Source organism: Cyprinodon variegatus, unplaced genomic scaffold, assembly GCF_000732505.1.
Source record: "Cyprinodon variegatus isolate N-32 unplaced genomic scaffold, C_variegatus-1.0 Scaffold1123, whole genome shotgun sequence".
NCBI classification, from domain to species: Eukaryota; Metazoa; Chordata; class Actinopteri; order Cyprinodontiformes; family Cyprinodontidae; genus Cyprinodon; species Cyprinodon variegatus.
Window position 1 is genome coordinate 73889 of NW_015151576.1, and position 11847 is coordinate 85735.

The 11847-nt window shown below is 43.1% G+C and overlaps 1 protein-coding gene across 1 annotated transcript; it reads left to right on the forward strand.

The window, feature by feature from the left end:
- Nucleotides 1–270: 270 nt before the first annotated feature.
- LOC107101608 (cyclic nucleotide-gated channel cone photoreceptor subunit alpha-like) lies at nucleotides 271–7016 on the forward strand. Its single transcript, XM_015400595.1, has 6 exons — nucleotides 271–341; nucleotides 428–484; nucleotides 2099–2278; nucleotides 4582–4683; nucleotides 4763–4869; nucleotides 5527–7016. The coding sequence occupies exons 1-6, from the start codon at nucleotides 271–273 to the stop codon at nucleotides 6879–6881; spliced, it is 1872 nt and encodes a 623-aa protein (XP_015256081.1). The 3' UTR covers nucleotides 6882–7016.
- Nucleotides 7017–11847: the final 4831 nt, after the last annotated feature.

The window sequence follows — 11847 nt, forward strand, 5'->3', positions numbered from 1 at the left end:
CAAAGGATTACAAGGAACAATGTTATTTCTGAAAGTCTGGAACAGGAAATAAAAACAAGGGAGGGCTTTGGGACCCAGAGGAATCTCTGATCTGTGGCATGGTTCCTTTTTTTGTAATCCAGAACCAAATAATGTTGGGTAACCTCACTTGGTGCCGGTTTCTATCCAAACCTCCATGAATCTCTTGGTTCAGTTTTAATAAAAAACCATTCTGCTGCTTTTCTAACCTCCAAACTATTTTGACTCTCTTCTCCCAGGATTTCAACCATGATGCGGTTTGGAAGGAGCAGCGTCGGTCCTGGAGAGTCCGACCCCAGCGTCCAGAGGATGGACAGCAGCAGGTCCAAGTCTGTCTCATGTTGCTGTCCAGCTACTGTCTGGATGGATACAGGAAGCTAATATTCTCCTCTGTTGGTTCCTGTTGCAGGGTTAACCAGAGGCCCCTGGCTGCACTGAACACAAACAGCTCCAACAATAATGATGGGTAAGTGTCAAAAAGCAAGTATTCAGCCATGCATTCTGGTTAAATAAAGCAGATGGAGGGTAATGCATTTTATTGTCTTTATTTGCGAGGAGAGAACAAGATGATAAGAGCGGCTCTAACAGCTCCATGTTCTGCTCTGTTTCTAATTAGACAGTTTGTCTCTGCAGTGAGCAGCTGTGAAGGTTTTATAAACAAAACGACTTAAAGGGGCTTTAGGAAACAGTTTATATGATGGAGGAGAAAGAACAACGGAGTATAAGGTGGAGATTTTTTATTTTAGATACGAGAATAATGCGTAAAATTCGATTTTATTCTCTTAATGTTGCAACTTTATCCTCTTAAATTTATGACTCTATTCTCATAATATTATGACTTTATTCTATTGTCAGAATATTATGACTGTGTTCTCGTATTGCAACTTTGTTTTCATAATGTTCTGACTTTATTCTCGGCATTTTTCAACTTTGTTCTCTTACTTCTGGGTGTGCAGGTGGCGCAGTAGTTAGCACGCACACCCTATGTACTGAGGCCTTAGTCTTCGCCGCGGGCGACCTGGGTTTGAATCTGACCTGTGGTCCTTTCCCACATGTCTCTCCTTCCCCCTTTACTGTTAGAAAAACAAAAAAAATGTTGGTCTTGAACTGCTAAGACTTTATTCTCGTACATTTATGACTTTATTCTTGCAAAGTTATAATTTTACTCTCATAATATTACGGTTTTTTCCTCATAATGTTCCGACTTTATTCCCACATTAAAAAAAAAATAAATCTCTAGCCTGGCGCTAATAATCTGCTGTAAGAAAGAGAGTGTTCTTTATCTGAAGTATTATTCGCCGTTCCAAACAATCCCAAATAGTGAACTCAGCTCAGACACTGTGTCGCCTTAAGTGGGAAAAACGACTGAGTGAAAACTTTTATAAAGTAAGTCAATCTAAAACAATCACTCGTAAATATATATATATATATATATATATATATATATATATATATATATATATATATATATATTTAAAACACTTTTATAGAAGGTAGATGATCAACCTCAGCTTTATACTACAGTTAAAGTGTAAAAGTACCCTTTTTACAACTACTTAAAGTTAAAAAGTAAAAGTAATGCAGGAAAAGCTGTTAAGGCCAGAAGCTTTACTGCTCTACGCTATTAAAGGAACATTTTCTACCATTCTGGATGATAACTTCCTTAGACTTCATTTTCTTAGTTTTATAACTAACGGTAACAGAGTCAGATTTAACTTTGCATCATCTTGAAAGACCATTCATTTTGGTTTGTGATGAACAACAAGTTGGGGCAGCACCGACTCCAACAACAAAGAGATTGTCTGGATGAAACTAATTATTTTGATGGTCATAATGAAAATGAGCTTAAATGAAACAAAACTAACGACTCTATTTTTTTCCAGAAGGATGTCTAAAAAATACTAATAAAGTATAGATAGCCAACATTTCTACTTAAGTAAGGTAATGAAGTATTAGTACTTTTGATCACTGCACCAACAATGTTATCTGCTTTTATTATAGAACGGTGCGACCACTCTACTCTACTCAATGACAAGGCAAAGTGTCCACCTGACCTGCCTCTCTGTATTATTGTTTTTAGGAAAAAGGAAGAAAAGAAGGATGATAAAAAAGACGACAAGAAAGATGATAAAAAAGACGAGAAGAAAGACGATAAAAAAGACGACAAGAAAGACGATAAAAAAGACAAGAAAGACGATAAAAAAGACGACAAGAAAGATGCAAAGAAAGATGACAAGAAAGATGAGAAAAAAGAGCCACCGTAAGTACTTTGATTATTTCCTTTCATTACCAGAAATAAAATCTTGAAATCATAACTTTGTGACCCAGTTTATAATATTTGGTTTCATAGATTTTAAAACGATACCTCGCAAGATTCCAATTTGGACAGTTTGGGGTAAATTACCTGTATTTTACTGTTTATGTCAGAATATTTCCCCTACATTCAGTCATTCACACGCTTATGGTGGTAAGCTACATGGTAGCCACTGCTGCCTTTGGGCAGACTGACAGGAGGCGCCTCCTATGGCGCTGCCCGGCCCTCTAATCACCAACAGCAGGCAAGAAGAGGGGAGGGTACAGCTCAAGGACACAATGGCTGAGAAGGAAGGAGCAAGAGCTTGAACCAGCATCCCTCCAGATACTGGATCAACCCCTAAATCCTGAGTTATTAGCCCCATTTACACTATCCTCTGAAAACCGATCTGTGCAGATTGTGGAGTAAAAATGTCTGTTCTTAGCCTCACAGGCTCCAAACGAAGGTCATGAGAGATAACAATATGTTACTCAGATGCTGTTTTAAAAAGATCCATCTGACCAGTAAAAGATAGATTAACCTAACAGGGAACAGGCTTGATGAACTCAAGTTGTTTTTCCTCCAAAGGTTCAACTGTGAGAAAGTTCTTTATGCAGGGGGTGGGTTGGTTCCCCTGGGGGGAGTGTGTGTGTGGGGATTTGCTGTATAAAAGTACGTACTGAGCTTTACCCAGTCAGAGCACCATCTCTCCATCTGACATGAAATAAATTGTAACCTTTTTTCTTGCAAAAAAACGATCATTTACACACAACGCAAGCACAGGTTCCTCGACCGCTAATGGCGATCTTCGGTACTACTGCTCTCTAGATGTGAATAAGCAAACCAACATGGTGGCGCCCGTAACATTCAGGAAGTTTGCAGAGAGTCAGGCGAAGAAGGCAGGCTTTGGTGAATTAACTTGACAGAGTCGGCTTCTGGGAAGTGGATACGACAAACGATAGTCTAATCAGGGCTTCCAGATGCAGGAAACAACGACCGACGTTGAGCTTTCTTTGCGCTGCTATAAGCATAATCATCACTGAAAATCGTGTGGCACGGTAGGGAAACTAGGATTTTTTTGAATGTCTCAAATTAATGATTACGGAGGCTGACTGTAAGGAGATGACGCTCTCTGCTCATGCACTCTTTGTTGTCTGAGAACCGAGCCAGAACTGAACCGGGCCGAGCCCTACTGATGAACTAGCACCACGTTAGTGCGGTTCAGTTGTGTCTGGCACGGTCCAGTTCAGTTGTGCGTACCATTTAATCTCAACAGTTATCTTGGTTACCGTGCTCGGATCGATCTCGGCAGGGTTTGGAAAGGATAGTGGAAATGAGGCTAATGACTTCTAGCCAAAGCTGTCTGAACAGTGCTAGCAGTAAGGAAGGAGGTAGGAAAAGGAGCCTGTATGCTTCCTCTAATAGTTCCTTTAGTGTAGGAAACTCACAACTTCCTATCTGGCGCTAAGGAGCAGAATCCTTTGCGTGACAGAGTGTATACACACAGCTAACCTCAAGAGTTTAACAAAAAGGCATAACATCTTTTCATGTACTGTGTGTGACACACATTGATGTGCCTATATATTCCTATATATTTGGTATTATCATGGAGAGCTTCAGCCATTTGGTATATTTGTGAAACTTGAGTCCTGTTTCAGAAGGCTGTAGTCCTAGTCTGGGTATCAATATCCTTATTTATTTCATTGGCATAATAACGTCCATCTACAAAAAACCCCTGGAGTAGAGACGAATAAGAATGCTAGCTCCTGTTAGCTTGCAGCACTAAGAGCTTCTACTGAAACATGGAGCTTCATCAGCTCTTTATTTCAGCTCTACAGGAGTTAAGCCCAGTCTCTCCATTGGTTCAACAGCTTTAATGCGGAAAATAAATGTCAAAATGAGTGATTTCGGGACATTTGTTCTCCGTCTGCCTCCTGCTTAGCACGCTCTTGAGCTAAATGAAAATCAGCCCCTTATTCTTTGATTTCCAACTTTTGACTTCCCTCTCTGGCGTTTATGAAGAAAACAAAGAAAAGCCGCACATTCTTATAAGCCGCATGGTTCAAAGCGTGGGAAATAAGTAGCGGCTTATAGTCCGGAAAATACGGCAGTTTAAATTATGTTTTAAGCTCCCTTGTTTTTATTGGCTTATTTTAATCTGTTTATTATTACTATGTAAATATGAAACCAATTTTATGGTTTTATTTTTAGTAACTTTATGGTTCTGGTAATGAATAGTGTGGTTGACCACTTGTTGTCGCTTCAATCAGGAAGGAGGTGTGGATCATGGATCCTGCTACGGATACCTACTACTACTGGCTATGCACAGTTTCCGTTCCCGTCTTCTACAACCTCATGTTTCTTGTTGCCAGGTTTGGTTGTACAACCTAATATTTTGACTTATCACTTTGTATATTCTTGCCCTAAAATTTGATTCTTTTTTTTGTGTAGATCGTGCTTTAATGAGCTACAGTACAGTAATTCAACACTGTGGATGGTTCTAGACTACATGTCGGACGTCATCTACTACATGGACACCTATGTGAGAGCCAGGACAGGTAAGTCAGATTTCTCTCTTTACCAGCAGTGGCGCCTCCAGAAATGTTTCATAGGGGGGCCAGATAGGGCCACTAAAAATCTTGGGGTGGCCACTGAAACTAAAAGTCATAATTTTTCAGGGTTTGAATCTACTGTTCTGGTAAACCTGCCTGTAGAAATCAGAAAGACTTTAGTAAACACCTTCTCAGATCTTGTTTTTTTGTTTGATTTTTAATGTTACAGTGCTGGCTGTGCAGAATGGGATGAAATGCTAGACTGATGTTACTACAATTTACACTGACCAGTGGGGTGGCCAGGGCATTGAACCAGGTGGCCACAGCCACCCTGTGCAAAGCCCTGATCACCCCACTGGCTAGTGGGGTGGCCCTGGCCATCGGGGGTTTGGCTACAGCCCGGTGGCCACAGCCACCCTTTGCAAGGCAACCCCTTGGTGGCCACAGCCACCCTTTGCAAGGCAACCCCTTGGTGGCCACAGGCGCCCTGTGCAAGGCATCCCCTTGGTGGCCACAGGGGCCCTGTGCAATGCCCTGGCCACCCCACTGGCTGCTAGGGCATTGCACAGGGTGGCCGTGGCCAACCCTAGCTACTCCTTGGTGGCACCACTGTTTCCCAGATGTTAAACATTTCAAACCTTCTCATGTTTAATGTGTCAACAGGTTTCCTGGAGCAAGGACTGCTTGTGAAGGATGAAAAGCTCCTTAAAGAAAAGTACATGAAGACGCGGCAGTTCAAGTTAGACCTCATCTCTATCATTCCTACTGACTTTGTGTTCCTTCAAATCGGGGTGGACAACCCGGAGTGGAGGTTCAACCGTCTCTTCAGGCTAGCTCGACTCTTTGAGTTCTTCGACCGAACTGAAACTCGAACCAATTTTCCGAACATCTTCCGCATTGCAAATCTTGTACTTTACATCATCATCATCATACACTGGAACGCTTGTCTTTACTTTGCCGTCTCCAAGGTACTCGGCTTCGGCTCTGACACCTGGGTATATCCAGACTTGAGCAATCCGGTGTACGCTCGTCTGAGCAGACAGTACATCTACTGTTTCTACTGGTCCACCCTCACCTTGACAACTATCGGTGAGACTCCGCCTCCAGTCCGAGACATAGAGTACTTTTTTGTTGTAGCTGACTTTCTCACCGGGGTTCTGATCTTTGCAACGATCGTAGGCAACGTGGGTGCAATGATTTCAAACATGAATGCTGCGCGAGTAGAGTTTCAGGCCAAGATTGATTCAATCAAGCAGTACATGCAGTTTCGGAAGGTCACAAAAGACCTGGAGGCTAGGGTGGTGAAGTGGTTTGACTACCTTTGGACAGAGGGGAAGTCCTGCGACGAGAAGCTGGTACTCAAGAACCTCCCTGACAAACTAAAGGCGGAGATAGCTATCAACGTCCACCTGGAGACGCTAAGAAAAGTGCGCATCTTTCAAGACTGTGAGGCCGGTTTGCTTGTGGAGTTAGTTCTGAAGCTGCAACCTCAGGTCTTTAGTCCCGGTGACTACATCTGCAAAAAGGGGGACATAGGTAGAGAAATGTACATAATAAAAGAAGGAAAGTTAGCTGTCGTGGCAGACGATGGGGTGACGCAGTTTGTTGTCCTCAGCGATGGGGCGTATTTTGGAGAAATCAGTATCCTTGGGATAAAAGGCAGCAAAGCAGGCAACCGGAGAACCGCCAACATCCGAAGCGTTGGCTACTCGGATCTGTTTGCGTTATCAAAAGACGATCTGATGGAGGCCCTCACGGAATACCCCGATGCTAAATATGCTCTGGAAGACAAGGGAAGGGCCATTCTGATGAAAGACAATCTCATAGATGAGTCCTTGGTAGCTGCTGTTGACGCCAAAGATTTGGACGATAAAGTCAGCGTAATTGAAAACAGCGTGGAGGTCATGACGACAAAACTGCAAAAGCTTAGAAATCAATATGAGTCCTCTCAACGCAAACTCACGCAGCGGCTCACTAACTTATCAAACCAGGTCAGAACCCTTCGAGTTGATGAGTGACACACTCGCCAAGGACCACTAATGCCCCGAGGTAGCAAAGAATCTTCATCTCTGGGACCGTAGAGTTTCAATACTCCACACATGGAACAGTTGGACAGTGTCTCTAATCATACTCCCATATAGGATCAAATAAAAAAGTTGCCTTTAAAATTGTCCATTGTGTCTGTCTTCTGGTGTTCATATGGAGGAGCTAGGTAAGGTCAGCTGGACTGAACAGGAAGCATTATCAATAAACAAAGGTACTTCATAGACACAAATCTTGGTATTTTGACTTATTTGACTACAGATTAAACCAGATAGTTTTACCTCTGAAAATGTCATAGGTGGATGGACGACCCAAATATTTTACCCAAGTAAAAGTAGCACCTTTTACTTTTTTCAGTAGAAAGTAGTCTTCCGAGAAATTACTCAAAGAAGATCAAATCTAATGTAATGGTTAAACAGGCGCTAGAAACAGGAGCTAGGGGCTAGGAAACGACCAAGAGCTATTAAGTAGAACAAGCTATGACCCAGGAATATGAACAAGGAACAAGGGCCAGGAGCTAAGCATATGAGCTAGAGACAGGAGCTAAATGCTAATAAAAGGAGCTACGGGCTAGGAACAGGAGCTAAGAGGTAGGAAAAGCAGCTATGAGCTACGAACAGAAGGTACTAACCAGAAATACGAGCTATGAGCTAGCTGCCAGGAATAGGAGTTAGGAGCTAATAACAGGAGCTATGAGCTCCAGACAGTAGTTAGGAGCTAAGAGTTAGGAGCTAATAACAGGAGCTATGAGCTCCGGCCAGGTGTTAGGAGCTAGGAACAGGAGGTATTAACTGGAAAAATAAGCTAGGAGCAGGTAATATGACATACGGGGTAGGAGCGGAGAAAGAATAGGAGCCAGGAAAAGGAGCTAGGAAAAGGGAAAAGGAGCTAAAAATAGAAGCTAGGGATATGACCTAGGAACAGGAGCTAGGAGATATGAATAGGAACTAGGAAGAGGTACTAGGAGCTAATGACAGAAATGAGGAACAGGGACTAGGAGATGGGAAGGGGAGCTAGTTAACATGGGCTTGCAGCTAAGAACAGGAGTTAGGAATAGGAGCTAAGAACAGGAGATGTTAACTACAAATAGGAGCTATGAACTGGGAGCCAGGAACAAGGGATAGGAGTTAAGCATATGAGCTAGGGAAAGGAGCTAAGAGCAAGGACAGGACCTATGAGCTATGAACAGGAGCTAAAACTTAACAGCTAGGAACAAGGCCTAGGACCTAAGAACATGAGCTAGGAACAGGGGCTAGGAGGTAGGAAAAGCTTCTAGGAACACAGGATAGGAGCTAGGAACTAGGGCTATAAGATAAGAAAAGGAGCTAGGAACAGGGACTAGGAACTGGAGCTAAGAGGTAGAAATAGGAGCAACGAATAGGGGCTTGGAAAACAAGCTAGAAGGTAAGAACAGGAGCTAGGAACAAGATCTGCTAGGAATAGGAGCTAGCAATAGGAGCTAGGTGCCAAGAAAAGGAGCTAGGAACAAGGGCTAGGAGCTAACAATATGAGCCGAGAACAAGAGCTAGGAGCTAGGAACATGGTCTAGGAGGCAGGAACTGGGGCTAGGGGCACGGTGTAGGAGGTAGGAAAAAGAACTAGGAGCTAAAAACATTAGCTAGGAAGAGGGGCTAGGTGGTAGGAAAACCTTCTAGTAACACGGGTTGGGAGTTAGGAACAGGAGCTAGGAACAAGAGCTAAGAGGAAGCAATAGGAGCTAGGAACAGGGGCTTGGAACACAAGCTAGAGAGTAGGAAAAGGAGCTAATAATAGGAGCAAAGAGCTAGAAACAAGAGCTAGAGACAAGGGCTAGGAGCTAAGAATATGAGCTAGGAACAGGAGGTAGGAGCTAGAAACATGGGTTAGGAGGTAGGTAAAAGGGGCTAGGAAAATGGGCTAGGGCGCTAAGAACAGAAGATAGGAACTGAAAACAGGAACTAGGAGTTAGGAATATGTGGTAGGAAAGGGAGCCAGGAACAGCAGCTATTAGCTACAATAGGAGCTAGGAGCCAGGGATAAGAGCTAGGAACAGGGTATAGGAGCTAGGAATAGAAACTAGGGAAAGGAGCTAGGAACAGAAGCCAGGATCTAGGAAAAAGAGGCATTAACTGGGAATATAAGAGCTAGGAACCAGGAATGGGAGCTAGCAACAGGAGATAGAAGCTAGCACAGGTGCCATTAATAGGAACAGGAGCTGTTTACCAGAAAAAGGAGATGTGAGCCAGGAATAGGACGTAGGAGCAGGGGCCATGAGCTAGGAGGTAGGAATAGAAACAGAGGCTAGGAGCAAAGAACAGTAACAAGGAGTAAGAAATTGGAGCTATGCACGTGAGCTATGTGCCTGCAGCCAGGAATAAAAGCTAGGAACAGGGGCTATGAGCTAGGAGGTAGGAATAGGAACTAGGAACAGAGGCTAGGAGCACAGAACAGTAACAATGAATAAGGAATTGGAAATATGCACAGGAGCTATGTGCCTGCAGCCAGGAATAAAAGCTAGGAACAGGGGCTATGAGCTAGGAGGTAGGAATAGGAACTAGGAACAGAGGCTAGGAGCACAGAACAGTAACAATGAATAAGGAATTGGAAATATGCACAGGAGCTATGTGCCTGCAGCCAGGAATAAAAGCTAGGAACAGGGGCTATGAGCTAAGAACAAGGAAAAGGGTAGCTTTAAACATAGGCTAGCACCCTAAAGCTAATAACAGGAGATAGAAACAGAAATATTAATCAGCTATGAGGTAGAAATCAGGAATGAGAGCTAGGGACAGGGGCTAGGAGCTACAAATAGGAGCTAGGAACAGGAGATAGGAGCTAGAAATAGGAGCTATTAACTAGGACCAGTGGCTATGAACCAGGAGTCAAGAGTAGCATCTGTAAACAGGGGCTAGCAATAGGGCCTAGGACTTAAGACCTTTATCTAGTGGGTTGGAACATTAGCTGGCAACTAGGAGCAGGAGCTCAGAGGTCCCTATGCTACTAGGAAGCATCCTTCTCCTAGTCCCTTCCTTACTGATAGGACTATCAGGATGCCACCCTCAGAGAGAGCGGGTCCACTGTGGCTCCTTACTGATTGGAGGCATTTAGATCCAGCCGAAGGCGCTCAGAACCACCAGCATCTCCTCCCTGATTGTAGCTTTTGTTCTGGGGTAGATCTGAACACCTGAGTTCTTATAAACTGTATAATGTTTATATTGACAGAAATCTGTTTGAGCAGATAAACCTGGAACCTTCAGGGGCCATTAAATGGGGCCAAAGGTCATTTATTTTCTACAGGATATCAGACGAGGAAGCAACTTTTTAGGTGTTAACCTGAAACCGAGAAACAGGCAAACCTGGCTGCTGATTAACCAATCAGAAGCAAAGGATTTACATCATCTAAACGGTTGCTATCCCCGATTATTTAGGCATTCAGAGCATCTGCAAGGAGAGGCTTCTATAAAGCAACTCATCCTGCTGACTCAGAGCTGTGTGGTCAACATTGCTGGTCTCTACTGCCATCTAGTGGGGTTTGTTGGACATCATGACATTTATTTGGGACCTTAAGTTTTTCTACATGCGTCCTATAGCATCACTTACCTTCCACATCAGCATGAACTCACTGACCCCACTGTCTAACATGGAGGAGGCAGAGTCATGCTGAGGGGAGCAGTATGCCTAAGTAACACTTTAGTTGACTGGTAGTTTCATTGGTAAAAACCTGAGGGTCCAAACTTTAAAGATTTAGATCTACTTTAGAAAAAAATATTAGCACAGCAGCAGGGAAAATGTCCCCCAGGATGAGGAGCCACCACCGAACCTTACAGTGGAAAACAGACACTGAATGCTGATCTGCGATAAAAAAAAATTTTTATCCTGTTTCAGGAATTAATTCCAGTCACATTTTGGTTCAAATTAATATTTATTTAATTCTACATTAAAGGGAAACCAAACCATGAAAAGATTGTCTTGTTCTGGAGATCGGTGAGCAGCACCCTCCTCATCCTCACCGTCAGCAGCTCCACCCTAAAAGAAACACTCTAGAGTTCCCCAACCCCCACTGAAAGTCTGGGAACATCCACCCTAGTGTGAAGCACAGTGGTGGCAGCATCATGGCGCTGCTCCACAGAGTAGATAGAGGAGTTCAAGGTTGGAAACAGACAATTGAAAACAGGAAACAAACCCTTGGATTCAAAGCTTTGGGTTTAGAGGAGTTCTATCAAAAAGGCGTTTGGTTCGCCACTCTGCCAGGAGACGGTGTTGTCCTAGCAACAGCCTGGGGTGGAGCTTTTAACCACCAGACCCGTCCTGCAACGATTCCAAAGACTTGGTTCTGACTGATCCAGGCTCAGAAGTATTCACACCCCCTGGAAGATTCAGCCATTAAAGCCCAACTGCTGTAAAACCAGAGGAAGCCAGCAGGGGGAGCCAGAGGTTAATACCAGCTTAAACTGTTTTACTGAGGGATTAAAATAATCGGTTCAAATATTTAAATTCGACTTGATTGCCATCAGAAACACATTTCTTACGGAAAAATAAAAACATTTTTGGGCTTCAACTCTGATCTTTTAGATTTTCCAGGATGATCTGATCAGCAGGGCTAATTAAGACATTTGTTTCCAGAGTGACTTTGTTCTTTTATTGTACTTTTTCCACCAGAAATGTGAAAAATAAAAGTTAAAAAATAAAAAAAGGAGGAAGTAAAGAAGGAAGAAACAGATGAAAGGAAGAAAATAGAGGAGGAAGTAAAGAAGGAAGAAACAGATGAAAGGAAGAAAACAGAGGAGGGAGGAAGTAAAGAAGGAACTGAGGAGGGAGGTAAATAAGGAAGAAACAGATGAAAAGAAGAAAATTGAGGAGGGAGGAAATAAAGAAGGAAGAAACAGATGAAAGGAAGAAAATTGAGGAGGGAGGAAGTAAACAAGGAAGAAAAAGATGAAAAGAAGAAAACTTAGGACGGAGGAA

Excerpts from the sequence above, each read along its gene's own strand:
- LOC107101608 (XM_015400595.1), top strand. The coding sequence starts at position 271 with ATGCGGTTTGGAAGGAGCAGCGTCGGTCCTGGAGAGTCCGACCCCAGC. Across the intron at positions 4,684-4,762 it reads CTCATGTTTCTTGTTGCCAG|ATCGTGCTTTAATGAGCTAC; the intron begins GTTTGGTTGTAC and ends TTTTTTGTGTAG. Across the intron at positions 4,870-5,526 it reads CTATGTGAGAGCCAGGACAG|GTTTCCTGGAGCAAGGACTG; the intron begins GTAAGTCAGATT and ends ATGTGTCAACAG.